Genomic DNA, 26,150 nt, shown 5'->3' with positions numbered 1-26,150 from the left:
GGGGCAGGAGGAAAGGGGTGTGGTTGACTTCAGAGGGACACAACAGAACTTTCTGGGGTGACGGAAATGTTCCATATCTTCACCAGGCAATTGTCACTCGGGTATCAATCATCAAAACTCATGGACCCGTTCCTTTTACAATACACTTTAGCTCAACTCAGTAAAGTACTGGGTGGGCGGGGAGAAAAAGGTTGGGGAAATTTAATACAAGGAAAAGTAAAATTAACAACAACAAAAAAGTTTTATGACGAAAACATCTGGTTTTGGTTTTTTGGCCTGAACCTGCATGGTCACTGGCACAGTGTCTGACCCAGGAAATGACTCTCAGCAAACGGGAATTGTGTCCTAGGACCATTTCTCTCACTCCCACGCCCTGAGGGGCCCCTTTCCCACTGCTGGTGCTAAATGTCCTCTCCACGCTGGAGTCATTCCAAGCTCCCAAGCTTTCTCAGAACCCTTTCAGAGCCTCCACTCTGCGGGACCAGGAGATCGCGGATGGACATCCACTTCGAACACCAAGTTCTGAGCAAAGCGTAGAAGCCATATTTCATAAGGGCGAGACGCTCACCCCGGGCCCACATCCAGGCTTCAGTTGCCCGTACAAAATATGGCGGCACCTACCGAGGTCACAACCTCGATTACAAGACAGCGCGCTGGCAGACGCCCGCCTCAATCAGCCCACTCGGGCGCCAACTTTCAGGTTGACCAATGAATCCGAGGCATGAGGCACGCCCTCTTTCCACTCTCCACCAATAGCTTCCAGACGTCTCCCGCAGGATCCAATCATCGCTTCCGTCTCTTTTGAATGAAAAGCGAGCGGTCCAGTGAGCCGAGCCGCAGTCGGACCCACGAGACAGGAAACGCGATAGCTTGTGTCAAGGAGCGCGACCGGTAACAGGAGTCGGGTGGCGGTCCTCGCAGCACGCGGAGGTGAACGAGGAATCAGGTGAGCGGCGGGCCCAGGTGCGGGCCCGCGGTGTGGAGACGTCGGACCTGCGGGTGAGCGGGCGATGGGAGACGTCAGGGGTTGAGGGAAGGACGAAGACTGGGCGCGAGACGAGGGGAGGCGGGGCGGCTTTGGTGTCCGGCGCGCGCGTTGGCGGCCGTTGGGTGCTGGGACGCACGCGCAAGGGGCGGGCCGGCCTTTGGCGCGCTGGGTGTGGAGACCGCTTCTGGCAGAGGCTGTCATGGCGGCCCGCGGGCTGAGCCCGATTCTGGGGGAGGTCTGCCTGTTCGAGGAGCCCCGATGCGATTCGGGGAGGGCGTCAGGGGGCGACGCCGGGGTGTGGGGCCGCGGTGGGAGAAGCCGGAGCTTGTAGACCTGACGGTCTTTTCCGAGTTCGAGAGACTCTCCCCTCCCCCACTCTCGCGTTTAGGGGGTGGATTCGTGGTTCCAGAGATTTCGGGCAAAAAAGATGTTCAGTAAGGAACAAACTCTTAGGTAGAAATTCTCGCTGGGAGCACTTCAGGGTGAAAGGGTACGCGTGCGAGTCAGAGTTGTTAATTATTCTGGTGTCAGCATTCAAGTTCATCAACTCTTGGGGCCTCAGCTGTCTCGGCCACCCTCTCTGGGTGGAACAAACACCGCCAGATCCTTTCCTGATCTAATTTGTTTTGAGCTTTAGATCCTGTCTAGTCACTTAGTCTAGAAAATTTTGTATATCAAACTTAGTCTGTCCGCAAATTTGTCTCCCCATCAAAACAAAAAGACTTTGTTTGAATTCCTAATTTTTTTTTTTTTTAATACACCATCTACTCCCAGATTTGAAGCCCAGAGTAGATGACTCTGGCTCTTTTCTGTCTGAGCTTCTCCCAGGGGGTGGTCCCACCCTGTAGGGTGTTCCACCATCTTTTCCCCTACTTAACAATGCCACCACTGTAGTTAATTGGGTGTCTGGTTTTCCTTGCTGCTGGTCTCTTACCCGACTCCATCTTCTCTGGAGTCACTTGTTCTTGGGCAAATCCTGATTGAGTCACAACTCAAAAGCTTAGTCAGCGATTCTTTATTGTTTAGCAAATTAAGTATGAATGCCCTGGGCTTAACCAGCTCTTCCAGCTCTGTCTTCTGCCTCTACTTCAAGCAGCCAGTGCTTTCCATTCCCTGAAAGGGTCTGGTGGTTTCTGGACTGGCCTTTGCTGGCTCCTGTTCTTCTCTCTGATGCCTGGGGACTGACTCCTTCCTGTCTTTGCCAGTGTTGGTATCAGATTGCTTCTTTCAAGAATCAGATAAGGATACATGCTTAACGTTAGCCCCTAAACTCTGCTTTGAGGCCCTGATTCTAAATCCATTGATTCAGCCATTGCTGTTGAGTGCTTACACAATGTATGTCAGGCCCTGGACTAGGTGCTGGACTGACGTGACTGGAGGGGGTTCTTTTTTAGTCGGGCCAACGGGCCTTTTTGGAGCAACAGAGGTCTGAAAGAAGTGGGAACAGCAAGTGCAAAGGCGCTGAGGCATGTTTGAGGCGCAGCAGCAAGCCAGTGAGTGAGGGTGATGGGGGAGATAAGGTCTGAGTGTAAAGGGAGTCAGGTTGTGTGGGGCTTGGTAGGCTGTGGTGAGGACTGTTTTATTCTGAACGCAGCGTGAACCTGTAGAGGGTTTTGAGCAGAGGAGTGACGTTTTCTGACTTAGCTTTTATAAGCTCCCTCCAGCTGCTGAGGGGCATGGAAGGGGGAGTCGGGGATGGAAAGCAGGGAGACCGACCAACAAGGAGGCTATTGGCATAATCCAGGCAAGAGATGATGGTGCCCAAATGTCCATCAGCTGACAATGGATAAAATAACTGGTATCGCAGTACAAAGGAATATTATCCAACCATGAAAAGGAATTATGTACTGATACACGGCTACAATGTAGACGAATCTGGAAAACATGTGAGTGAAAGAAGTCAAACCATCACGTGTTGTATAATTCCATTACATGAAGTGTCCAAAATAGGCAAATTCGTAAGAAGAAAATGGATTAGTGGTTGCCAAGGGGAGTTGGCGGCATAGGGTGGTGGCTAAAGGATGTCGTCTTTTTGAGGAAATGTGTGCTAACGCTGATAGTGGCAGGGATTGCGCATCTATGTGACTGCGCAAGAGACCATTGAATTGTACCTTTTAATTGGTGCCTTGTATGGCCTGTGAATATCTCCATAAAGCTGTTCTAATCTAAAAAGAAAGATGGCAGCCTGAGACTGGCAAGGTAGCAGGGGTGAGAAGTGGTCTGATTGACCTGGCGGGATTTGTTGGCTGATAGAACAGGGAGAGAGAGAGAAAAGACAACAGTTTAGAGAATGGAATTGCCTCTTTTGAGATGGGGGAAACAGGCCTCAATTTCCAGGGGGAGAGGTGAAAGAGGCAGCTAGGTAACTGAGTATGGAGTCTGTGTCTCCATAGAGACACAGTTTGGGAGGCTGCACAGAGGTGGTTAAAGCGCCGGGGCTGATGGTCACAGAGAATGAGTGGCAGAAGGGCCAGAAATTGGGCCCGGGACGCTCAGCATCCAGCTCAGGAAGAAGAGGGACTGCTTTAGTACTTCCAGCCCCTAGTCTGGAGGCTGGGTTGCAGCAGGGAGGAGTAAGGCAGTATTTTCATGTTTGGGTCCCTTGCAGCCTGCACCCAGTAGGCGCTCTGTATGTATTGGATTAAACGAAGCCAGCCGGTGAGCGTGCTTTGTATTAATTCCATTTACCATCTCAGCTGTATTCTTATTGGCTCTGGGCCCAACGGGAGGTCTTTCCATGAGAGCACTTAATTGTTCCCCTGTGCAGACCACAAATAGCAGGAGTAGCTGGGCCTGGGCAGACACTGCTTCCTCACAAGCTCCTGTCTCTCCAGCATCCTGGCAGCCACATATCCAGGTCGGGAGTGGGAAAGCGGGGTGGGGGTGGGGTCCTTGGGGAGTGAAGGGGAGGGGACTCCTTGAAGCTAGCTGGTCTGAGGCCTTGACCTTGATGCTGAGAAGGAGGCATTTGTGCAGAGACCTGGAAGCAGTGCAGCAGTGCGTTCCCAGGGGTGGGGGTGGGCGGCCTGAGCTGGAGTAGGGGCTCGATGAGTATCAGCAGCCCGATAAAGCTGGGGGTGGTTTGAAAGGGGTGGCGTGGAGTGAGGTGGGCAGGGGCCAGTGGGGAGGGTTGCGGGCGGAGAGGAACTGGGGGTTCGCTTAGAGCAGTGGGAAGCCCTTGGAGGCGGAGGGTGTGGGTGCACGTGTGGGCGTCGCTGGCAGGGCGCAGGGAGAGGTGAGGTGGCTTGGCGGGGCATGGTGGAGATGTGGCCACAACAGGCAGAAGCTGGGAGGTGCTGCACACATGGAGTGGTGGGACCTGCTGTTGTTGTCAGTGTCGGGCGTGAGCTAAAGAGGGATCGGAGAACGATGTCCGGTCTTGACTTCAGTGGCTGGGTGGCTTTCTGTGCCAGCTCACAAGAGCTGATGCCAGCACCTCGCCCCTCTCGGACCTGTGTCAACAGCCTGCAGCTTCTGTGCAGCCATCTCCCTCTTCTCCCACGCTGGGTGGGTTTACCTGCATGCATCAGTCACCTTAGTTGCTTCCCTGAGCCCTTCCCTCCCTCCTCTGTTCTCAGCACCATGGCGGAACAGGATGTGGAAAACGAGCTTCTGGATTATGAGGAAGATGAAGAGCCCCAGGCTCCTCCAGAGAGCGCTCCAACTGCTCCCAAGAAAGATGTCAAGGGTTCTTACGTTTCCATCCACAGCTCTGGCTTCCGGGACTTTCTGCTGAAGCCTGAGCTCCTGAGGGCCATAGTGGACTGTGGCTTCGAGCATCCATCCGAGGGTATGCCTCCCTGGTCCTTCCCGCCGAGGCCTGCCTCTGACCGCCTCAGTGTGGTCCCCTCAGCCACCCGGTGAGGGGCCTGCACAGAGGGAACATCTGGTTTCTGATAGCTCATATGCTCTCTCCCCCTCAGTCCAGCACGAGTGTATTCCACAAGCCATCCTGGGCATGGACATCCTGTGCCAGGCCAAGTCAGGGATGGGCAAGACAGCGGTTTTTGTGTTGGCCACCCTGCAGCAGATTGAGCCCGTCAACGGACAGGTGGGTGGGAACCCTCCTTCCTAGGCCCAAGCTACCTGAGGCAGCAGGAGTCATGGCTCCTCTTTTTAAAAATCCCTGTTCCTGCATCCTCTTTCTGGACTTTTAAAATTAAACACAGTACTCAGTTGTAACAAAATCGCCCCAAAGACGACAAGCCAAGAGAAAAAACTAAAAAGTGCCCACAATTTGGCCATCCAGCAAGACGGCTGCTCGTTCCATATGTGCTCTTCTAGATCGTACACGCTTACGAAGGTGGGCTTACACTGAATACGGTTTTGTTCCTGTTGTTATTGCTGACAGGCCATAGCTGTACTTCTCATGTCGTGAACATTGTAGTCCCCTGTTTTGGGGGATAATTGAGGTGCATGCTGGTGTTCATTCTTGACATGCTGGGGCACACATCCTTGGGCTGCGTATAGGTGCATGAGCCCTTGTTACCCACCTTAGGCTGGATGGTCAAGGAGAGGAGGATTTTGTTCAAGGCCATGGTGTGGTCTCAGTGCTTGGTGTTGTGGGCCAAGAGGCAGGGGCAGCCTTCCCATTGGTGGTCACAGGCCAGCCCGAGGGCAGGCTCAGGAAGCTGTTAGCATGGGGCGTGTCACCAGCTAGGCTGGATCTAACTCTTACTGAGGCCTCAGTGCAGGACCTGGCGTAGGGAGTCACAGCTGCGTAGCTGTGAGAAGACACAGAGAATGAGCGGGCTGTGAGAAGATGGAGGCATCTGGACTGCGCCTTCCAATGGCCCAAGGGCTGGGGGCCGCCAAGGGATGAGCACCGGCGTGGGCTCTGGCCGGGGGAGGACTTAGGGGACTGTCTTGAGTGTCTCTCCCTGACCGGCCCCACAGGTGACGGTCCTGGTTATGTGCCACACTCGAGAGCTGGCCTTCCAGATCAGCAAGGAGTATGAGCGCTTCTCCAAATACATGCCCAGCGTCAAGGTGAGCCCCTCAGGCCAGGTTGGGTGCCATGTGGTCCTCTGCAGCCTTGCTGGCCTCGGCTGTAGCCCAGCCAGCATTAACCAGGCTTGGCTGCAGCGGCTGCCTTTGAGGTTTGTGGTGGTTTCTGCTCCTTAAAAGCTTGATGAATTATGCATGGCCCCCAGAGGCCTGTGCCGGTCCCAGCCCTGGGGCTGCTTTTCGGTGAAGCTGGGGCCAGACTCAGGCCTCCACTGTCTCCAGGCACCAGGCCTGCTGGGGGGCTGCTGGCGGGCTGTTAGCTGAGTGGCCGTAGGCACGGAGTGGGGGGGTGAGCTTTCGGCCGCCAGATGGTGAAAGGAGCTTTCCGCCTGCATAGGTGTCTGTGTTCTTCGGGGGCCTGTCCATCAAGAAGGACGAGGAGGTGTTGAAGAAGAACTGTCCCCATGTCGTGGTGGGGACGCCGGGCCGGATCCTGGCGCTTGTGCGGAACAGGAGCCTCAACCTGAAGAATGTGAAGCACTTCGTGTTGGACGAGTGCGACAAGATGCTGGAGCAGTTGGGTGAGTGTCCTCGCTGGGTCTGGGGGCTGTGGAGGCCCACGCAGCCGCACCCTCCTCGCCCTCGCAGCCCCCCAGATGTCAGAGCTAGGCGGGTCCTGACAGGGCAGGCCGGAGGTTTCCCTGAAGTGGGATCCCGTGGGTGGCCAGCACTCAGGTCTCCTGTAAGCGATTTTAGGGCGAGTTCTGGTGTCGGCAGAGTGACCTGCTGCTTCTGAGCTGAAGCTTGAGTGGGACCATGGCACCCCACATGAGCCGTGTCCAGGCATATGTCCACGTTAGCCCTCAGAGTACCGTGGCCTCGCTGCCTGTTGGGTTAGTTCTAGGCCCCTGCCTGCCCTCAGTGAGCCCTGACAGGGCCGGTGGGAGATGGGGCTTGTGTCCTGGGAGGCGGCTGCAGCTCTCACCCCAGCGGCTGTCTCTGCCTCAGGCTCCCCTCCCTGAAGCGTGGCTCGAGGCGCGCTGGCACGGCTGCTCCGCTCTGGCAGCGTGTAAGTGGATTGCCGCTCCTCCCGCGCCTGTGCTCACCCCGAGTCCGGGCCTTCAGGCACCTGGGACTCTCCCCTCCAGCCAGTCCTCGCTCACACCGCCCTCGTCATGGTGCCAACGGCTCCCTGGCACAGGTTGGGAGGGGCTGGATCTGGTCTCGGGTGGGGGTCGTGGTCTGGCAGGCGCTCACGCCCACCTGTTTCTTGCCCTCCCCACCCAGACATGCGGCGGGACGTGCAGGAGATCTTCCGCCTGACACCCCACGAGAAGCAGTGCATGATGTTCAGCGCCACCCTGAGCAAGGAGATCCGGCCCGTCTGCAGGAAGTTCATGCAAGACGTGAGTAGAGGCCGAGACCTCGGTGCAGTAGCTTTGGCCTCCTAGAGTCCAGGCCCTTGCTGCTCCCCCACTCCCACACTGCCCTCACGGCACACGAATGCTGGGAGGCAGCGGAGTTCTCTTCCTCGCTTGTCACACTGGGAGCTGAGAGCTTGGTTTACACTAGAGCCAGACCAGACCTTAGATGCAGCTGCTGAGAGAGGAGTATTTACTGGGGTACAGCAGGCTCTCTGGAAGCATTGCAGCAAAGGAGTCGCTCCTGGAAAGTTCTTGGCAGGCAGGATGCCCAGAAGTAAGCCCTGCCTGCCCCTTCCTCCTCTCCTTCCGGCACAGCCCATGGAGGTGTTTGTGGACGACGAAACCAAGCTCACGCTGCATGGGCTGCAGCAGTACTACGTCAAACTTAAGGACAGTGAGAAGAACCGCAAGCTCTTTGACCTCCTGGATGTGTTGGAGTTTAACCAGGTGATGCTTCCGCACTCCTGGGGCCTGTCCTGGGGCTCTAAGCCTTTGGGAGGGATTCTGGCCCTGACTGCCGCCCCCTCCCTCACAGGTGGTGATATTTGTGAAGTCGGTGCAGCGCTGCATGGCCTTGGCCCAGCTCCTCGTGGAGCAGAACTTCCCAGCCATTGCCATCCACAGGGGCATGGCCCAGGAGGAGCGGTGAGTGCATGCCGCCCTCAGAGCCCCAGGCAGGCCCCTTGGAGGGGAACGCCGCCCAGGATCCCTGTATCTGATGGCCGCCCCTTGTTCCTCCTGCGCCCAGCCTGTCACGTTATCAGCAGTTTAAGGACTTCCAGCGGCGGATCCTGGTGGCCACCAATCTGTTTGGCCGAGGAATGGACATTGAGCGTGTCAACATTGTCTTCAATTATGACATGCCCGAGGACTCAGACACCTACCTCCACCGCGTGAGTGGCCCCCCAGAGGTGTTCCCTCCCTGGTGCCCCCTTCCCAGGATTGGTGTTGGATGAGGACCTCTCCCTGCTTGTTCTCAGATCCCCAGCTTGTGTCTTGTGGCCTGACCCCTGCTCCTGTCTCCCTGCAGGTGGCCCGTGCGGGTCGCTTTGGTACCAAAGGCCTGGCCATTACTTTCGTGTCTGATGAGAATGATGCCAAAATCCTCAATGATGTCCAGGACCGGTTTGAAGTGAATGTGGCAGAGCTTCCAGAAGAAATAGACATCTCCACATACAGTAAGTGGCTCAGACGGGGCTGGGGGGCCACGGCGGTGGGGCCCTTTCTTCCCCCCGCCCCCTCCTCACTGACCTTCCCTGTGTGTGTCCTACAGTTGAGCAGAGCCGGTAACCATGTGCCCGGATGTCCTGGAGCCTCCCTGCTTCCCACATGTTGCTTCAAGTCCTCTTCCTAGGTGACAGTGGGCCTTTCTTTTTACTGTTTAAAAGCTGTAGATTTGTGTAAGAATAAATTTTTATTATGGAAGCCTGGCTCCCACCCTGTCTGTTTCTGTCAGCTCTCGGCACTTGGTGGAAAACCATGGGCCTGGTCTCCGAGCCCTTAGCCAGGAAGAAATGCCACTTTCTATGTCAACGTGATATTTAATTTTAAGTGTCAACACTGAAAGCTTTATACAGATAAAAAACATTACACAGTATCCACAGCCTTCACATCAGTGAGAACCCTCTGCCCTGGGGGCAGATGGGCCTCTGTACCATGAGCCTTCGGCCCTGCCCTTCTCCCACCCCTGACCTCAGTCTTAGCTTAACCGGTGCTGAGCCCCAGCACCCTGGCCTCTTGTTCTGTAGCAAAGACAGATGAGCGGGGAGGGCCAGGCTGGGCACAGGAGCCCTCAGTCTGTCTGGGCCTTGTGTGCCAGGGCAAGGGGCTGCAGTCCTGGGCCAGCTTCTGCCCCTGCCCTGGGTCCTGGCTAGGGTGGAGCTGAGAGGCAGCCAGAAGCAGGCCCAGTAGGTCCGGCTCTCCACCCTGGCTGGGTATTCTGGAGTACGGTGCCAGGTGGCAGTTGTCACCCTCCTCTCCATGGTGCGTATGGGGACCAGGGCAGGAGGGAGCAGAGCAGTGGGAGAGGAGAGGAGGTCTTCAGCATGTGCAGGAGCTGCGGAGGCCACGGGAGCCGCTGGCCCGGCCAGGACGGCGCCTTCACATGCCAGACTCTGAGGGCCTGAGGGCCTGGAGAGAAAGGAACCCCGTGAGAACTGACCCCAGGCCCAGGTGCCTTATGGCCTGCACCCCCGCTCCAGGCTCAGCCCTTACCTGAGTCTGACTCTGGCTGGAGCCAGACCCATAGGTGGATGTGGCGAACTCGGAGTACTTGTTCCCGGTGACCATGCAGGCCCACCTCCGGTACTCCTCCCTCACCTGTGGGGCACAGGGTGCCAGGTCAGGGGAGGAGGGGCCCCGGGACGAGGGTCCCAGCCCCGCCCGCAGCCCGGCCTGCAGCCCGCCTTCTTGTTGAGGAGGCAGTGCAGCACAAAGAGGAGGAGGCCCTGCAGGCTGTTGAGGACGCTGAAGACGTAGCACAGCACCCAGCTGCGCTGGTCGAAGAGGAACAGGCCGAAGACCCAGGTGCAGCCCAACACAAAGAGCTGGGCGATGGCGGTGATGGTCAGCACCCTGTGGGGAGGCGGGCAGTTGCCGCGTAAGGCCCTCGCCTCACACACCCACTCCTGCCAGGCCCCCTCCCTGCCCCTGCTCTCACCTGGCCTTCTTTAGTTTCTTTATGTCTGGGTTGATTTCAGAAAACTTCTGAGTGAGCTTCCAGACAGTAATCACGAAGATGACAGCATTGCACTGGGTGGGGAGCACAGAATTCGGATTAGGGGGTGTCCTTGGAGCTCACAGGGAGAAAGCCGGTGGAGCCGGCTCAGTGTGGAGCCAAGCACCTCAGGTTTCCACAGGTGTGGGGTGGGGAGTGAGGCAGTTACCAAAACGATGAAGGTCACAGGTCCCAGGAAGCTCCAGAGGAAGCCGTTGGCGTGGTCCAACCAGCAGCTGGGCGAGAAGGGAGGGGTCTGGTCAGCACCCAGTAAGCCCAGAGGGCGGGGTCACAGGCGAGCAGGGGCACTGTGTTTGGGTGCAGCCTCCACGCCCTGGCCCTCTCCCACCACCTCGCACTCACTACTGGGGGCGGCCGTAGCCCTGGCTCTTGATGGCTGCCGAGACGGCCACGATGAACAGCGGCACGCCGTAGCCGATCAGGCACAGCCAGCGCTTTCTCAGGCCTTGGCCTTGGAACACGCGCACCACGAGGAAGTAGAGCTCCACGCCCTCGAGGCTCATCCAGCAGAAGGCGGCCAGGAAGCAGTAGTGCAGCATCGCGGCCACCAGGCGGCAGCGCAGCCCAACCTGCGGGGCGGGGGCGGGGCGGAGGGACAGGTGACGTCAGCGATGGGCGGGCCCGACGCCGGATGGCAGGCGGAGTCAGGGCGTGGCCGTGCGGGGTTTAAAGCGGGCGAATGGGCGGGACCCTGGGCTTCTCGGGCCCGACCACCGGACCCAGCTGGGAGTGGGCGGGGCTATTCCACTCAGGGCCCTCGCAGGTAGGTCTAGCGCTCAGGCGAGAGTGGGGCCTTCCACGGGGCGGGGCCTCACCTGGCCGCCTTCGTTCTCGATGCCCGCCAGGAAGATGGTAGAGCCCACGAAGAGGCAGATGCAGAGGTGCAGGTGCACCGTGGTGCGCGAGCCCTGGATGGGCCGCACCAGCAGGAAGGTGAGAATGCACAGCAGCAGGCAGACCAGCGACAAAGCCAGTCCCACCTTGGTGATCAGGGCCAGCTTCCAGTCCTGGATGCAGGACGGGGTGGGCGGGACTCGATTAGTGCTCTGAGGCCTTCCTGCCCTCCTTGTGGGCCCCACCACCAGCAGGCACCTGGGACCTGGCCTGTAGGACTCTGATCAGTGGCTCATCTCCCCCCCACCTCTTCTGCCATCAACATCTGAGTAAACCTGCTGTGTCTCATCCTAAATACCGCCCCCCCCACCCCATGGGTGCAGCAGGGATCCCTAGTTCTTCCGGATGGGCTTCTCCACTACACACCCAGACAGCTCTCCTGAGAACGTCCCCAGTGAGGCCTCAATGGCTGCAACCTTCTTTCCCAACACTGATGAGCCCATCTCTCTGACCCTCATCTCTATCTCATCTCTTGCCCCTCCTACACCTGGCCACACCTATGAGCTCCTCAAAACCCACATTTTTGTCCTTCCTGGGCCTTGGGCCTGGACCACCAGCCTCCCCTCCTCTGCCTGGCCCATTCCAGGTACTCACATGGCCCAGCGTATCTATGGGTCCCTCTGAGGCCACATACAGAAAGCTGTGCTCCCTCAGGAGCTTTTAGGGATATTTAACAACTTGTTAGGGGGTGAGCGGTCAGAGGGGCACCGGCTGGAGCAGGGCCTGCAGTGCCAGGCCACTCTGTTTAGTTGCTGGGTCATGTGGAGGTCTGGGGGGGTCCCAGGGAAGGCGCTGGGAGGTGTGGTGTAGGGCCGCCTGGGCTGTGCAGCCATACAGAATCAGGTGGACCGTACCCCCAAGAACCGGCTGCCTGTCTCACCGAAGCCAACCGTGCCCCCTGTGGGCTTTTGCGGATGGCCCCTGGTCTGCTCACCTCCACATCGTAGTGGGCCATGAGGATGGCAAAGCTGCTCAGGTGATTGCATTGGCAGGTGGTGCTGCCATTCCCGCTGCCCAGTGTCTGGCAGCCCGAGGTGGACCAGTACCCTCTCCTGTTGCTGTCACTCCTCCAGAAGGCGCAGATCAGCTCCTGCCTTGTCCCGGGCATCTCCCACTGTGAGCAGGTAGGGGCGGTGGTAGAGGTTAGCCTGGATCCCACTCTTGGGTACTGGGCTTGGGTTGAACCCAAAGAGGGCTGTTTTTCATTTGGCCTTTATCTACTGAGCACCTACTGTGTGCGTCAGGCCAGGGGACACGGGAGTAAACAGGGCAGACACAAGTCCCTGTCCTTCTGGGGCTGACATACTAGTGGGGGAGACAGACAGAAAATAATAAACCTAATAAATTTTCAATAAGTAAACTAGATAGTGTGTTAGAAGGTGCTGAGTTCAAAAGAAAGAAAGAAAAGAGCAAAGGGAAAAGGTGAGGCGTGATTACAGATTGTAATTTAAAATAAGCAGGTCAGGGAAGGCCTAGAAAAGGAGGTGACATTTGAACAAAGACTGGAGACAGGTAAAGGACTGAGTCACGTGGAGGAAAGGTGTCCCAGGCAGAGGGCACAGCAAGTGCAAAGGCCCTGAGATACCTGTAAGGAAGGAGCAGAGTGGGTGGAAGTGGGGAAACAAAGGCTGCAGAGGGACCACGGTGACCTTGGCCATGGGGTGAGCAGTAGGGCTGAACCCCCCTCCCCACCCAAGGACTCACAGGGTGGGAGAAGGCGAAGGTGACCTTGGAGTTGAGTTTATCTGTGTTCGTGTTGCTCAGAAAGACCAAGTTGACGGCTGAAAGAAGCCTGAGCTGGGCACCGCGGACAGGACTTTCGTAGATCTCTTTCAGCTCGGTTTGCTTCTCCAAGTCCAGGTCCAAAGAGGCATTGGCCAGCAATTTCTGCATGTTCGGGCTGGAGAGGATTCCTACCACGGTGGGACCTGGGGGACAGACACGCTGGCTACCTTCTGCTCTGCTTCCTTCTGTGCCCCATCCTCCCTCCTAAGATGTCTAATTCAGGCTCACCAGTCCACTGTGATGCCTGGAGTCCCTCCCCATGGGTCAGTTTTCAGTTGCTGCATATTCGGAATCTCACCCCTAGCCATATCCCAGCTTCTCCATCCCTCTCCCTCAGGTGCCCACTCCGGATCCTGCCATTACCGGACTTCTCGGCTCCAGCTGCCACGGCCCAGTCCAGCAGCATCCGTGCCTGGCTCTGGCCCACGGTGATGTTTCCATTCCCCTGCTCCTGGACCATCAGGGACAGCTCTGAGGGGACAGGGGGCAGTGATCAGGGGCTCTGGGTGTATGAGGGGGGCCTGGGGCTGGGGCGGAGCAGGACGGGGTCTCACCTGTGTCCCCAGGAGAATGGTAGATGAAGGGGCCATTAGACATGGCTTTGGCCAGGGTCCTCAGGATTTGTTCGAGGCCTGAGAACAGGTAGGTGGCTGTGTGGTGCCTGGAAGACAGGTCCAAGGCCTCCAGGTCCCCTGGGGTTTTCAACAGGTCATCCAGTGACATGATGAGGTACTGTGGGTGTTGGGTGACAGCTGCTGGGTCATTGCACCACAGGGGCTGCCTGAAGGACCCTGATCTCACCTCCCCTCACCCCGCCCCCACAACTGGGGTACACACTGGAGAACCACCTGGGTTGCCTGGGGGACAGACACAGGGAATCTTCAAGACACTGCAGTAGCCAGAAGACAAGTAAGGGGACTGAGTATATGCCTGCGTGCACGTATTATAACAACGACAGCGCTTAACATTTATCAGGCACAGGCCCTTTCCTGCCCCAGAACGGTTGCCCCGAGCCACAGGTGTCGCTTGAAATATGGCTCCACGTTGAAATGGTAATAGTTTGAATCTATTGGGTTATATGCAATTTTCACATTAATTTCACTTGTTTACTTTTACTCTTAAATTTATTCTTTACTTTTATATCTTATTATTTTTTATTTTTATTTTGCAGTACGTGGGCCTCTCCCTGTTGTGGCCTCTCCCGTTGCGAAGCACAGGCTCCGGACGCACAGGCTCAGTGGCCATGGCTCACGGGCGCAGCCGCTCCGCGGCATGTGGGATCTTCCCGGACCGGGGCGCGAACCCGCGTCCCCTGCATCGGCAGGTGGACTCAAACACTGTGCCACCAGGGAAGCCCTACTTTTATATTTTAAAAATGTAGCTACAGGAAAATTTTAAATGACACAAGGGGCTCACATGTTTCTCTCTCTCTCTCTCTCTCTTTTTTAATACTTATTTATTTTGGCTGCGCCGGGTCTTGGGTGCAGCACATGGGATCTTTGTACGGCATGCGGCATCTTTAGTTGGGGCATGAGGACTCTTACTAGTTGCGGCATGCATGCGGGATCTCGTTCCCCAACCAGGGAACCCAGGCCCCCTGCATTGGGAGTGTGGAGTGTTACCCACTGGACCACCAGGGAAGTTCCTCATATATTTCTCTTTTTAAAAGTTATTATTATTATTTTTTAGGGGCTCAATATTTCTACCAGGCTAAGGACATATGCCAAAGCTTACGTATACTGCTTATACTGTGTGCCAGGCACTATTCTTTGAGCCTTACTTCTATTAGTTCATTTAAACCTTTTCACCACCTGTATGAAGCAGGCACCATTTATGAAGTGAGGAGACAGGCCCAGAGAGGGGGAGTCACTTGCCTGAGGTCACACAGCAGGAAGTGGCAGCGGGTAGGATGGGGTGTATTTGAACCTTGAGGCCTGGCTCCAGAGGTGAAATTCTCAACTGCTTCATTCTATTGCCATTATATCCCTCTCAAATGTGTGTGTGTGTGTGTGTGTGTGTGTGTGTGTGTGTGTGTGTACATTTTGGGGTGTGTATGTATGTCTGTGTTTGTACAATGTATATATATGGTGTGTGTGTATATTGTGCATACAGACACAGAGGCCCCTGCTTGGGCATCTCCACTCACACTGAAGCATCTTCCAGCCACCCCATACTGTCCTGGGGTTCCCCCCCAGGGCCTGCCCTTACCTGGATGGTTTCCTGAGGCAAGGCTGAGTTGAAGTCTATGCTCATTTTCTGGACTCTTTCAAAGAAGTCAGAGAGACTCTGGAGAGAGGGGAGAGAAGGGGGGTCAGAGAACCTCATCCTGGATGGGGGAGCTTGGGGAAAATGGGTGGACAGGGTGAGCTGGGTGGAAGATTTCCTGTCTCCTGTTCCCTGCTGGGGCCACTCACCTGGCTCTTGATTTCAGGGGGTGCGGTCCAGGTGGGGAAGGAGATCTCTGCAGGGGACAGGACAGCAGTTCATTAGGTGTGAGAGTGTCTGTGCTTGTTGTAGGAGGGGGTCTGGGGTCAGGTCAGGACAGGTACCTTCGCAGGAGATGGTGCCCATTTGCTTATCCTGGAATCCGGGTTTGGGCACCCAGCCTTGGCGGCACCGACACGTGTATGAACCCACGTTGTTGACGCAGATGGTGGAGTTGTGACACTGATGCTGCCCGGAGCTGCACTCATCCATATCTGGGGACACGAAGAAGGGGGTCTGGCTCTGTCCCAGCCCTGATGAGGCCCCTCTCCTCTCTGTGCCCCTCTTTTTCCCATATCAGTGCCCCCTCCCACGCCCGGAGGTGATGCCACCTGCTGACTGCACATCATCGAACGGTGGACGCTGAGGTTATTTACGGGAAGTGTGCAGAGTTCTGACACATAGCAGGTGGGCCCCATACAGATAGGCAGGTTGTGAAAATACTGAAGTATCTTCGTCTCAGTAATTAGCTGCTGCCTGGAGTCCCTGGGAGCTTATCTCTTGGCACCCCAGCTCCTTCTCCAGGACCCCCAGATGTTTTGACATTTAGCCCCAAAAAATTAATGCCTGGCACAGCAGGGCTCCCCCAGCATTCTTTCTGTTTGGTTTGGGTGGGTGCCACTGAATATGTGATCAGATGTTTTAAGTGTGGGTCTCCACGAACATAGCATCTGAGCTCTGAACCTTCGCAGACAGTGTTGTTTGGGCTGCTGGGGGCCCCAGGAACTGGCTTCCAGCCTGGACGGCAGTGGCACTTATAGGTGCCCACGAGGTTGAAGCAGTGGCTGGAGTTGTGGCATGGGTTTCTCCCCGAGGTACATTCATTCACATCTGAGGACAAAGCCAGAGGGTCAGGCGCCCCCACTTCCACTTCTCACTGTACCCGCTTATCACTGCCCAGCACCAAGGACCCCACTGTGATTGCACGTGCCATCACCTGGTGACCTTCAACTTCACCCTCAAAGCACCTTAAGGTAGCCTCCCTGCAAGATGGGTGTGGCAGGGGCCATGGTCCCCACTTTATAGTAAAACCAGGAGGGAGACTGAGTCGTGGGGTCTGGAAGTCCAGCCCTGGACTGAGGTTCCCCTTCTGGGAACAGGAAGTGACAGCTTCCTCTGCTCGAATGTGACAGATGAGGAAGGGGCGAGGTCTGGGGATGTTCACAGGGGCAGGGAACTCCACAAGGGAACCCCAGGCCCAGAAGGCTCTGCCGCCTCCCTGGCCTGTGGTGGGACCTTTCGGGGAGGCGAATCCTTGGGCAGGGCCCGGGCAGGCCCTTGGCATTGCAGGAACCTGAGGCTCTTCTCCCTCCTCCTCAGGCTCCAGGGACCACCTCGACTCCTTCTTCAGCTCCAGGCCAGCCTCACACTGTCTTCCCAGGGCCTCTACCTGTGCAATGTCTTGGGTCCTCCAGGTTGAGCTTCAAGCCAGGTGGGCACCGGCAGATGTAGCTGCCCGGCGTGTTGATGCAGACACTGCGGCCTTTACAGACTTTGGGTTTCTGCTGACATTCATCCACATCTGCAAGGGAAAGGAGACGACGATGGATGCCTGCAGCTGTGGACAGCCTTCTGGGCCCGCTCTCTCTCCGTCGGTGAGTGGGTCTTTTCTAATTCACATGGAGGCATCCCGTGGGTGAGCATGGTGGCCCAGATGTTCTGTTGTCCAGACGTGGCCAGGAGTGACCCAAGTCCTCCCCCGTCTGCCGGCTCTGGCTCTCTCAGCCTCCCTGGGAAGCTCCCATCTGTGGTGGGGACATCACAGCTGCTTGTGTCCCAGCCTAAGGATTTGGACACAGGCCTGGGCGTGCCTTCCTGGGAACCGAGTGCAGGAGAAATGCTGTGTTCCCTGAGCAGGGAGGCCTCATCTTGGCTCCCGGTGATGGGCTTTGTCCTGACTCCCCCAGAGGGAGTGCTGTCAGCTGAGTTCTCCTTGGATCCTGGTGACCCTGGCGGGACAGCACTCTCCTGTCCACGCTAACTCTGAGACTCCAGCTCCATGGAGATGCCCCAAGACCCACCCCTGAGCCACGCCCCTCAAGGACGAGGCTTTTGGGCAGTGGCACAGAAAATGAGGGTGATGCCGGAAAGGCCAGGGCCACCTGGACAGTGGGCACCAGGCTGTGCTGGACAGTGGGGCTGACGTCTGGCCAGGCAGCCTTGGGCCTCTGAAGGGGCCTTTTTCTGATTCCCACGAAGGCATCGCCTAGATTGGCAGGAAGTGGTGAGAATCCACGTCTGAGCAAGGCCTGCAGTGGGCAATGGCTGGGTGGCTGGAGCAGGGAGCAGGTGTCATGCATGAAGGGTGGCAGGTGTTTCTGTCATCTTGGCCCTTGGCCTCTCACCTGGGACGTAGACCCGTGGACCCTGCTGAGTGGGGCTCAGCCTCCGTCTTCTGTCCCCAAGTGGTCTGGGTCATCGTGGGGCCTGGGTTGATCTCTTCGGTAGAGGGTCAGGCCAGGGGCAATGATCCCTGATGACAACCTCTCCTGTCATCTGGTCCAGATGGGAGCCTCTTTGTTCATCTGATTCTTCCAGTGTGTTGGGGGCTCGATGTCACCCTGCCCACCCCTGACACAACGTTCTCCCAGGCCCCAGTCATCAGAGCTGCCTCAGGTCCGTGAACTGGAATTACTGGGGAGGGTCAGGGTGGAGCCTTGTGTGGGGAAATAGATGGAAGCTGAGTGGCTGAGAATTGGGGTCAGGGTGCCAGGAGGCATCTTTTCCAGGCAGGTTGCTGAGCCAGGGCAGGGCTGGCCAGGGACGGTGGACCTGTCCTTGAATCTCCCTCCTCCCGCATTTCTGGACAGGGTCCCAGGGTCCACCATGGCCCAGGGGGTCTGAGAGGGCCCCAGAGGGGCAGGTCTCCTCCCAGCAGTCACTAAGAGCGGCGAAGAGGGCAGATATTGTGCTGGAACACACGGTGCTGTGACCTCATTGAGTATCTTGAATGCCAGCCACTCTTTTGTTTCATGCAAATAAGATGCCAGGTGGCCGGGGGGGATGTTCCAAACATCTGGAAGTGACCCTCTGCAAAGGGTTCTGAGCCTTGGGGTTCAGAGAGGGTTGGGAGATGAGGTACGTGCACAAGACGGCCCTCTGATGCCTGGAGAAAGTGGGATGAGGAACCCAGGGAACAGCCCGTGTCTCCTGCCCGTAGCAGACCCCACGGCCAGGACACGGGCGGACACATCCTCGGGTGCGGCAAAGGTTGGAATGCTGAGGAAGGGGTGCACAGACAGTCCAGCTGAGCCAGTCACAGAGCTAGGTCTTCAGGCAGCAAACTCTGGTCCAAACCAGCAGGCTGCTCTCTCGCAGTCACCCTCCTTGAGGTCCGTAGAGCTCCCTCTCACACCTCACTCTTGTTCATCTGTGTCTCTGCAGGGGCTCACAACAGTGGGTGGGTGGCACCCCCAGCCAAGGCACACTGAGTGGGCTCCATGACCACCATGTACAGTTGTGCAGGTTCCTGACTGCACAAGGGTGTCCAGCCAAGGAGGCAAGTGGGAGAGGAAAATCAGCTCACTCTCCATTCCCTAAACACACAGTATTCACCTTGGAGATGAGGGACATTTTTCCAGTTCACGTGAAGGCTCTGGCCAGGCCACAGGTTTCAAGCACAGCATACCCCCACAGAGGCCCCTGTGGACCAGCAGCACCTCCACATAGATGCAGGGCCTCTCTTCCCTCCCACCAGGGAGGCTCTGCCGCCCTCCCTCTGCAGGGCAGGAGGGAAGGTGCTGGGACCAAGGTAGCAGCAGGGTGGGCCTGTGGACCCTACTCAGGGTCCTCTGGACCCTGGGTTCAGCCTCTTCCTCACCTCCCACCTTCCCCTCCCCGTCCTCAGTATTCGCGTCTAATCCCCTCTCTGGACCCCTCTCTGGAGTCGTGGCTCCTGTCTGTCCACTGCTGGCCCCATCTGCCCCTTTCCCTGCCTGCCTGCCCCCTCTGGAAAGGGGGCAAAACCTGGTGATGTGTGGAGACCAGGCTCCTCCGGGGTCCCTGGTAAGGGGATGGACTGGGACAGCTACTCGCGAGCACCCACCGTGGGGCACGAACCACAGGGATGCCCATCCTGGAAAGGGTACATTAACTCATAATCATTATAATTTAAAAACCCAACAGCCGTCACTGTTTTGTGTTTTGTGATCTCCTATACCTTCCTGGCAATTCTATGAGGTAATAAGCGCCATTGGTCACCCCCTTTTTACAGATGGGTAAACCGAGGCACAGAGAGGTGAAGTAACTTGTCCAAAATCACACTGTTAATAAAAGGCAAAGCTCCTTTTGTTTTTATCTGTAAAAGATAGAGACTCTAAAAAAACAAAACAGGGCCTCCCTGGCGGCGCAGTGGTTGAGAGTCCGCCTGCCGATGCAGGGGACACGAGTTCGTGCCCCGGTCCGGGAGGATCCCACATGCCGCGGAGCGGCTGGGCCCGTGAGCCATGGCCGCTGAGCCTGTGCGTCCGGAGCCTGTGCTCCGCAACGGGAGAGGCCACAGCAGTGAGAGGCCCGCGTACCGCAAAACAAAAACAAGAACAAAAAAAGCCATACTCTCGCAATAGTATTATCACATCCCACATGTTAACGGTGATTTCTGAATAAGTCACCTGGCCAGTGTCACACACACAGCTATCAGCAGGATTTGGGTCCCTGGCTCATGCCGCCCTGCCTCTCTGTGCAGGTGGGAAAGGCACAGGTACATCTGTCCCAACTCAGACCTGGGTGCTACACCTGTAACCAAAGCCCTGACCCCTGGATGCTACAGGAATGCCTCAGTATTTGGGTGACCCCAAACCTCACGGATGGAGAAGTGGAAGATGCAGGGTCATTCTTACCTCGACACGTGTTCTCACTCTCATTCTTGAACATTGTTGTCCCAGAAATAAGCTCATATCCTGGGCTGCACATGCAGTCATAGCCCCCTTCCGTGTTCTGGCAGTCTGCTAATTTTCCACAGGACACTGTCAAAGGTGGTCCGCACTCGTTGATGTCTGGAACACAGCAGGGCAAAGGGTCACCTCCCAAAGGCGTGAGTTTGGTCAGGGCAGAGATCCCCATCCCCTACCTGGCTCCCCAGCACTGGTCCTGATGGCTAATCAGTGTCTTTTTAGAAAGAATTAGACTCTCAGGCAATACTGCTGAGGCTGGGCTGCGGCTGGAGCAAGCCATTCCTGAAGCTTGTGCAATCAGCTCTGCTCTTCTTGGCCCTCTGGCTGGCACCCCAGATTGGGACACCGTGGGAAGTGCTGAAGTGGGGGGTGGGTGGAAGCTCTGCATCCCCCTCCTCAGTCCTGAAAGGGCAAACTGAGGCACAGACTCCAGACTCCTGGAGACCCAGCTCCTCTCTCTCTCCAGGAGGCCATGTTTATTCATGTCTCATCTCTCCACCTCTCTCATAGCTTTTCCTTTCTCTTTTTTCTGTCCTTGATGATGGTCCTGAGGAGAAAGGCGGAAGCCCCCAACCAACACCCATGTCCCCCCACGGGCATTGGACTGCACCCCACAACCTCTGCATGTCCCTCCATCACCCCCAAGCCTCTGTACCATCACAGCTGTGGAAGATGTCGGTGAAGATCCCCCCAGATGAAGAACTGAATCCTGGAGCGCAGCGGCAGATGCCACCGACACATGAGGAGTTTGCAGGGCACGGCCTAGCACAGGCTGTGGGGATGGAGACCTTGGTCAGAACGTGAGGGCTGAGTCAGGGACTGGGGAGGGGGGCAGGATCATCTCCATAAGAAGGGGTGTTGGGGAGGCTTGACCCTGGCCTTCCCCCTGCAACAGGCCTCTCTCCTGTTTGGGCTGAGGGGGGTGGGTGAGGGTCTAGGGTCCCTTCCCCAGGCTCCGGCTGTGGACTGAGTTGCTCCCAGCAGACTCACCCGTGGTGTTCCGGGACCCAGCTTCCGACAGAGTCAGCAAGACACACAGCACTGGAACAGAGAAGGGGAGGGTCAAGGGGGTCACCAGAGCAGGGAAGGGCAGATGCAATGCTAAGAGAGAAGCAACTGTGGAAAGGGGGCTGTTGGCCCCTCCCAGGCTTGGGCTCTGTCCGTTGCTCAAGGAGAGAGTGAGTACGTGGCACCTCCCAGAGATTGGACACCCATGGCCAGAGGCTCTGCCACCTGTCACCTGGAGGTGGGTTTCAGAAACTGAGGGATGGAGAAGGGGCCCAAGCACCGAGGGGGTCCTGGCTCCCACGGACCTGTGGGCTCTGTCGGCAACAGTTCAGCAAACACTCTGGAGCCTGGCAGCCACAGTTCAAATTCTGGACTGTGGTCAGGTTACCTCATCTCTCAGAGCCTCAGCTTCCCCTTCTGTAGAATGGGGATGGTGACGGGACCCATTTCCTAGAGTAGTGTGAGAAGTAAGCCTCCGAATATCACCTGGTGTGTCAAAGTGTTTACTGTCATCAACGTATCTTTTCTTTTTGAAAAAAAATTATATGGGATTATAGTTGATTTACAATGTTGTGTTAATTTCAGGCGTACAGCAAAGTGATTCAGTTACACATATGCATATATTCATTCTTTTTTTTTTTTTTTTTTTTTTGGCCGCACCGAGAAGAATGTGGAATCTTAGTTCCCCGACCAGGGATCCAACCCTGAAGTGGAAGCTCAGAATCTTAACCACTGGACCGCCCGGGAAGTCCCACATGTATTCATTCTTTTTCAGATTCTTTTCTCATAGAGGTTATCGCAGAATATTGAGTAGAGTTCCCCGTGCAACGTTTCTCTGTGTAAGAATGAGGGGGTTGGAGGAAAAGGACTGGGTGTTTTCTCAGATCCTCCCCACCCCCGAATCTAAGATCCTCCAGCCCACACAGCCGTCCTTGGGGACGCAGGTGCATGCACACCACGCCCACAATATCTGTCAGCCCTGATGGCTGTCTTGAGACCCAGTGGTGACATTTCACCCTAGCCTCCCCTGCGCACAGGAAGATGCTGTGGGCTCACGTTGGGGGTGGTGCTGGACGAGCACCTCCTCCCCGGCTGTACCTGCTGCTCAGGGGCACCCCACTCTCGGGGCCTCCTCAAGTCATCAGGGGCTTTAGAGATGGGGATCTCCTCACGGTTCACCAGAGACAGACAAGAAGACAGAGATGGAGAGAAAACAGAGATGAGAGAGAGGGAGAAAGAAACAGAGACAGAGAGATGAGGAGAGACAGATGGAGAGAAACAGAAGTTAAGACAGTGATAGAGAGGGACAGAGAAACAGGACACTCAGAGAGAGACAGAAATGGCAGAGATCGGACAGAGAGACACAGACATGGAGATTGAGAGCAAGATAGAGAAAAACAATTAGAAAGGGGGTGGGATGGAAACAGAGGGAAAGGGAGGGTGGGGGTGAGGGCAGCTCAGCGACAGGTGGAGGCATGGGGAGGGCTTGGGGGAGGCGGCCAGTCCCTGCCCACGTGGGAATGCCAGGGAGGCAGTGCCGACCCCAACGATCCAGGGAGACCCAAAAGGGGCGGTGGGCGGAGGGATGGGGGCCGGGAGGAAGGGCAGGCATGAGTCACTTCCTGGGCCAAGGGAACGGATGACTCATAGCCCGTTGCCTTTGGAGGGAGCTCCCAGGGGAATTCTGGGGTCCAGCATCGTGCGCAAAGCTTGTGGGGCTGTCAAGGGTGCAGGCTGGGGGGTCCCCTGACCACTCAGCCCCTAGGTCCAAACTTGATACCCCTCGGGCTGGCGGTGGGCAAGAGTCCCTCCCAGAAGCACTCCCAGCCAGGGTAAACTGAGGCTGGAATGTCCTTCCCCTCCCTCGTGTGAGGATTTCTCTCGTCCTCCTCTCTGGTCACCGGGCTTGGCTAGTTTCCCCCTTGGCTGGGGCTCAGTTCTTCTTTGCATGACACACCACAAAATGGCCTTCCCTGGTAGGATGGGACCTGGGCTGATTTGTCCCCAGCTCCCAAAGTCCCCGGTAGCAACTTTCACGTTCACAACTGCCCTGTTTGTGTCCATTCTGCAGATGGACAGACTGAGGCTTGGAGCCCAGAAAAAGATTCAGGAAGAATCTGGTGAACAGAGGAGCTTGGAAAAGGTGGAATTGATGGGGGTCAAGGTTCCCAGTTGCTGCAGGGGGATGGGACGGTTGTTTTGTGCCCTGTGACCTCTGCCTAGGCTGGGCACTGCTTCCCCACCACAGAGGCTCTTGGGCCAGGACTTCTCCATCTGGGTCCTTGGAAGTCGCCCAAACAGGAGCTGGGAGTGGAGCGGCTGGTCATCTGCTCCCAGTCCCATCTGGTTTGCATTCCCCCCGCCGAGCCCTGAGGCGTAAGATTCCTGGGGTGGGGATGGGGCAGTCGTCCTCTCCTTGATCCTCCTGCTAAGGACCCCCCAGTCTACCCCCCAGACCAGCCAGTGAAATAATAATAAATACCGTTTACTTAATTCTGTGAACCAGGAATAGTTTGCATAGGAACTCAGTTCACCTTTAACACAGCCCTATAAAGTGAAGACCAGTCTTCCCACATTTCACAGATGTGGAAAGTGAGATTCAGGGGCTGCGAGATCTGGCTCCGGTGACACACCGCCCCCCATCAGGTGTGCCCCACACAGATTCCAGTTTCTTGCTTCCCAGTCTGGGAGCCACTGGGCTCACGCTCGCCATCCCGGGCCAGCACAGGGAAGCCCGTCCCTGTGGCCTGGGGAAGCTCTGGTTGGTACCCCAAATGCCATTTCTTCATTCTCTTTGTTGCTTGGTCGCCCTGGCAACCAGCTGCCCACGATAACCGGTAGAGCCACCCTGGGTGGGGCGGGAAGGGAGGCCCTGGGGAAGTCGCAGCAAAAGTCAAGTTCAAACCGTCCACTGGCAAAGTCCTTTCCACCCACGGCTGAGTCCAAGCTGGGCCCAGGGGAGCCAGAATGAGGGTCTCTGGGGCTGCCCCATGCCACTGAGACAGTGGGGGACAGGTTGGGGGTACCCCCTCAATGGGGAGGTCCCACCCCAACCCCCCAGCCCTCCAGCGCCGCAGCGCTCCCCTATGCCCGGCTGTCTTCAGGAGTCCCAGCACTCGCTTTTTTCCCCTCTCCTTCCCCAAACCTGTTTCCCCGCTTTGGGAGCGCTCAGAGATTTCTCTGGGAGAGGGGGCAGGCTCTTAGAGCACCCTGAGGGATCCTGCCACGGCTTGGGGGTGCTGGGCACTACCAGCCCCTCTCCCCATGTGCCCTCAGCCCCTGCCTGACCATGTGGCTTCCTCCGGGCCTGGCCCCAGAGCTGCCAGCCGCACTTTGCGTTTCTCCCCGGGGAAGAGGGGGCCGGAGAACCCCATAGTGCTGTCAGGAGCTCCCTTGCTGCCTGCCCCCCACCCCACGGGGCCGCAAAATTCTCACCCTGAAAGACGAACAATGCAACGCTGTGAGGGCCTCCCATGGTCTAAGCTGCCTGCAGGGCAAGCAGAAGATAGGGCAGGGCTTCTCTGTGTCTCCAGGCTGGGCAGCTGTGCAGGCTTCCCCAAGGCCCGTCAGCCCTTTATAAAGGCGGGGACAGCCACTGGCCCAGTGCCCTCCCTGGAGCTGGCGGGGCAGCTGAAAACCAACAGGAAAGTGCAGTGAAAACACAGACCCAGGGGCGCTGTGTGTTGCGCGCGGGGCGCACGCGCGCGCACACACACACACTCACACACACTCACACGTGGCACAGAGGCACAACCTGCCCGTTGAGTGTCTGAACTCTCTGGCCCCTGTGTACTCGGATTGGCTGATCCCAGGGGCAAGGAGGAAGTCTTCCTTGTCTGGCATTGAGGTTGGGGAGGAGCCACGTCAGAAATAATAGCTCAGGGCACCCACGTTGGGGGACCACCCTGTGCTCGCTGCCTCGTCGTGCTGAGTCCCCAGGGCCAGCCTCTGAGCTAACAGGACCTTCCTCCTCTGTTTTCCAGATGAAGAAACTGAGGCACAGAGAGGCCAGAGTCCAAAGAAGAGCTGGGGGAGGGGCACAAAGGGGTCCTCACGGATGCCAGGCTGATGCCAAGAAGAGAAACTGCGGAATCTCGGGGCCACCGTGCTCCTGGAGCTGGCCTTTCTGGGTCAGCGTTTCACCTGGTAGGAAACTTATATTTTGGGCATTCCTGGGTACTGCACTAATCAACAGAGAATCACATGATAGGAGAGTTGTTTCCTTTTCAAATAAGTCATATGACTGGTTTATCTCAAGCCTTCTGATCATTTGTTTTAAAAAACACTATTATTTAGAAAGCACTTAATGTGAGCCAGGCCTGATTTGCCTAGCGTTATCTCTTTATCTATTTTAACTCATTTACTCCTCGAAATACCTTCGAGGCAGGTGTTGCTATGATTCCCATTTTGCAGAAGGGGGAAACTGAGGTGCAGGTAACAAGTGGCTAAGCAGAGATCCACAGGTAGGCAGTTCAGTCCCCAGGTCCCTGCAATGAGCCCAAGGTCCAGGAGAAAGTCTCTACTGGGTGCTAACACCTTGGTGGCCCTGAGGTTTTTCCAGCTAGAATCCATGGTTTATGTTCCTTGTGTTCTTATTTATTTGTAAATTTACAGACTATTTGAGGCAGTGAGAAGGGTTTCCCAATCAGGACATCAATATAAAGATTCTTTTTTAAATGAATGGATTCAAGGATGCAAAAGCTTAGAAAATTAAATAAAATATTAAGTACATAATAGTTTAAAAGGTTAGGATTACAGTCATGGAAAAAAAAGGTCACTCATGGCCAGAGGCAGAGAAGCATTATCCCAGGGATGGTGGAGCACCCCCAGTCCTAAAATTAACCCCTTCCTGCTCTTCCTGTCCCTTTGACCTGGACAGGGCATGGAAAGGGGTCCCATCAGGGTAACTGAGGTCTCTCTGTGCCTCAGTTTCCTCAGGGGGAGGGGTGTGGACATGGGAGGAGACTGGGAGGGGAGGGGGACAGACAAGG

The 26,150-nt window shown here is 56.6% G+C and overlaps 2 protein-coding genes and 1 long non-coding RNA gene across 7 annotated transcripts; 2 read left to right on the top strand and 1 right to left on the bottom strand.

Moving 5' to 3' along the window:
* Positions 1 to 798: 798 nt before the first annotated feature.
* DDX39A (DExD-box helicase 39A) lies at positions 799 to 8,784 on the top strand. 2 transcript variants are annotated; one of them, XM_067733582.1, is made up of 11 exons: positions 799 to 946; positions 4,567 to 4,778; positions 4,912 to 5,039; positions 5,885 to 5,977; positions 6,333 to 6,516; positions 7,223 to 7,341; positions 7,675 to 7,806; positions 7,895 to 8,004; positions 8,108 to 8,252; positions 8,390 to 8,537; positions 8,633 to 8,784. In XM_067733582.1, the coding sequence occupies exons 2-11, from the start codon at positions 4,571 to 4,573 to the stop codon at positions 8,647 to 8,649; spliced, it is 1,284 nt and encodes a 427-aa protein (XP_067589683.1). In that variant the 5' UTR covers positions 799 to 946; positions 4,567 to 4,570; the 3' UTR covers positions 8,650 to 8,784. The 2 variants fall into 2 exon arrangements, with proteins under 2 accessions (XP_067589683.1, XP_067589684.1); XM_067733583.1 differs by having other exon boundaries at positions 842 to 999.
* A 96-nt stretch (positions 8,785 to 8,880) lies between these two features.
* Positions 8,881 to 24,867, bottom strand: ADGRE5 (adhesion G protein-coupled receptor E5). Of its 4 annotated transcripts, XM_067733577.1 has the most exons (20): positions 24,595 to 24,867; positions 21,142 to 21,192; positions 20,807 to 20,923; positions 20,098 to 20,253; positions 16,650 to 16,781; positions 15,944 to 16,090; positions 15,325 to 15,474; positions 15,190 to 15,236; positions 14,984 to 15,061; positions 13,330 to 13,507; positions 13,139 to 13,246; positions 12,695 to 12,918; positions 11,925 to 12,104; positions 10,912 to 11,103; positions 10,439 to 10,665; positions 10,245 to 10,311; positions 10,019 to 10,110; positions 9,765 to 9,933; positions 9,574 to 9,678; positions 8,881 to 9,489 (listed from the first exon to the last, which is right to left on the bottom strand). In XM_067733577.1, exons 1-20 carry the CDS (start codon positions 24,632 to 24,634, stop codon positions 9,460 to 9,462), a joined length of 2,490 nt encoding a protein of 829 aa, XP_067589678.1. In that variant the 5' UTR covers positions 24,635 to 24,867; the 3' UTR covers positions 8,881 to 9,459. The 4 variants fall into 4 exon arrangements, with proteins under 4 accessions (XP_067589678.1, XP_067589681.1, XP_067589680.1 ...); XM_067733580.1 differs by lacking the exon at positions 15,944 to 16,090; XM_067733579.1 differs by lacking the exon at positions 16,650 to 16,781.
* Positions 16,727 to 20,813, top strand: LOC137222409 (uncharacterized). The gene is made up of 3 exons (XR_010942440.1): positions 16,727 to 16,854; positions 17,765 to 17,875; positions 20,662 to 20,813. It is a non-coding gene; the product is annotated as an uncharacterized lncRNA (long non-coding RNA).
* Positions 24,868 to 26,150: the final 1,283 nt, after the last annotated feature.

This window comes from Pseudorca crassidens, chromosome 3 (assembly GCF_039906515.1).
Source record: "Pseudorca crassidens isolate mPseCra1 chromosome 3, mPseCra1.hap1, whole genome shotgun sequence".
Taxonomy (NCBI): domain Eukaryota; kingdom Metazoa; phylum Chordata; class Mammalia; order Artiodactyla; family Delphinidae; genus Pseudorca; species Pseudorca crassidens.
Note: the sequence above shows the minus strand (reverse complement) of the source record. Positions and strands in the feature narration are given on the sequence as shown.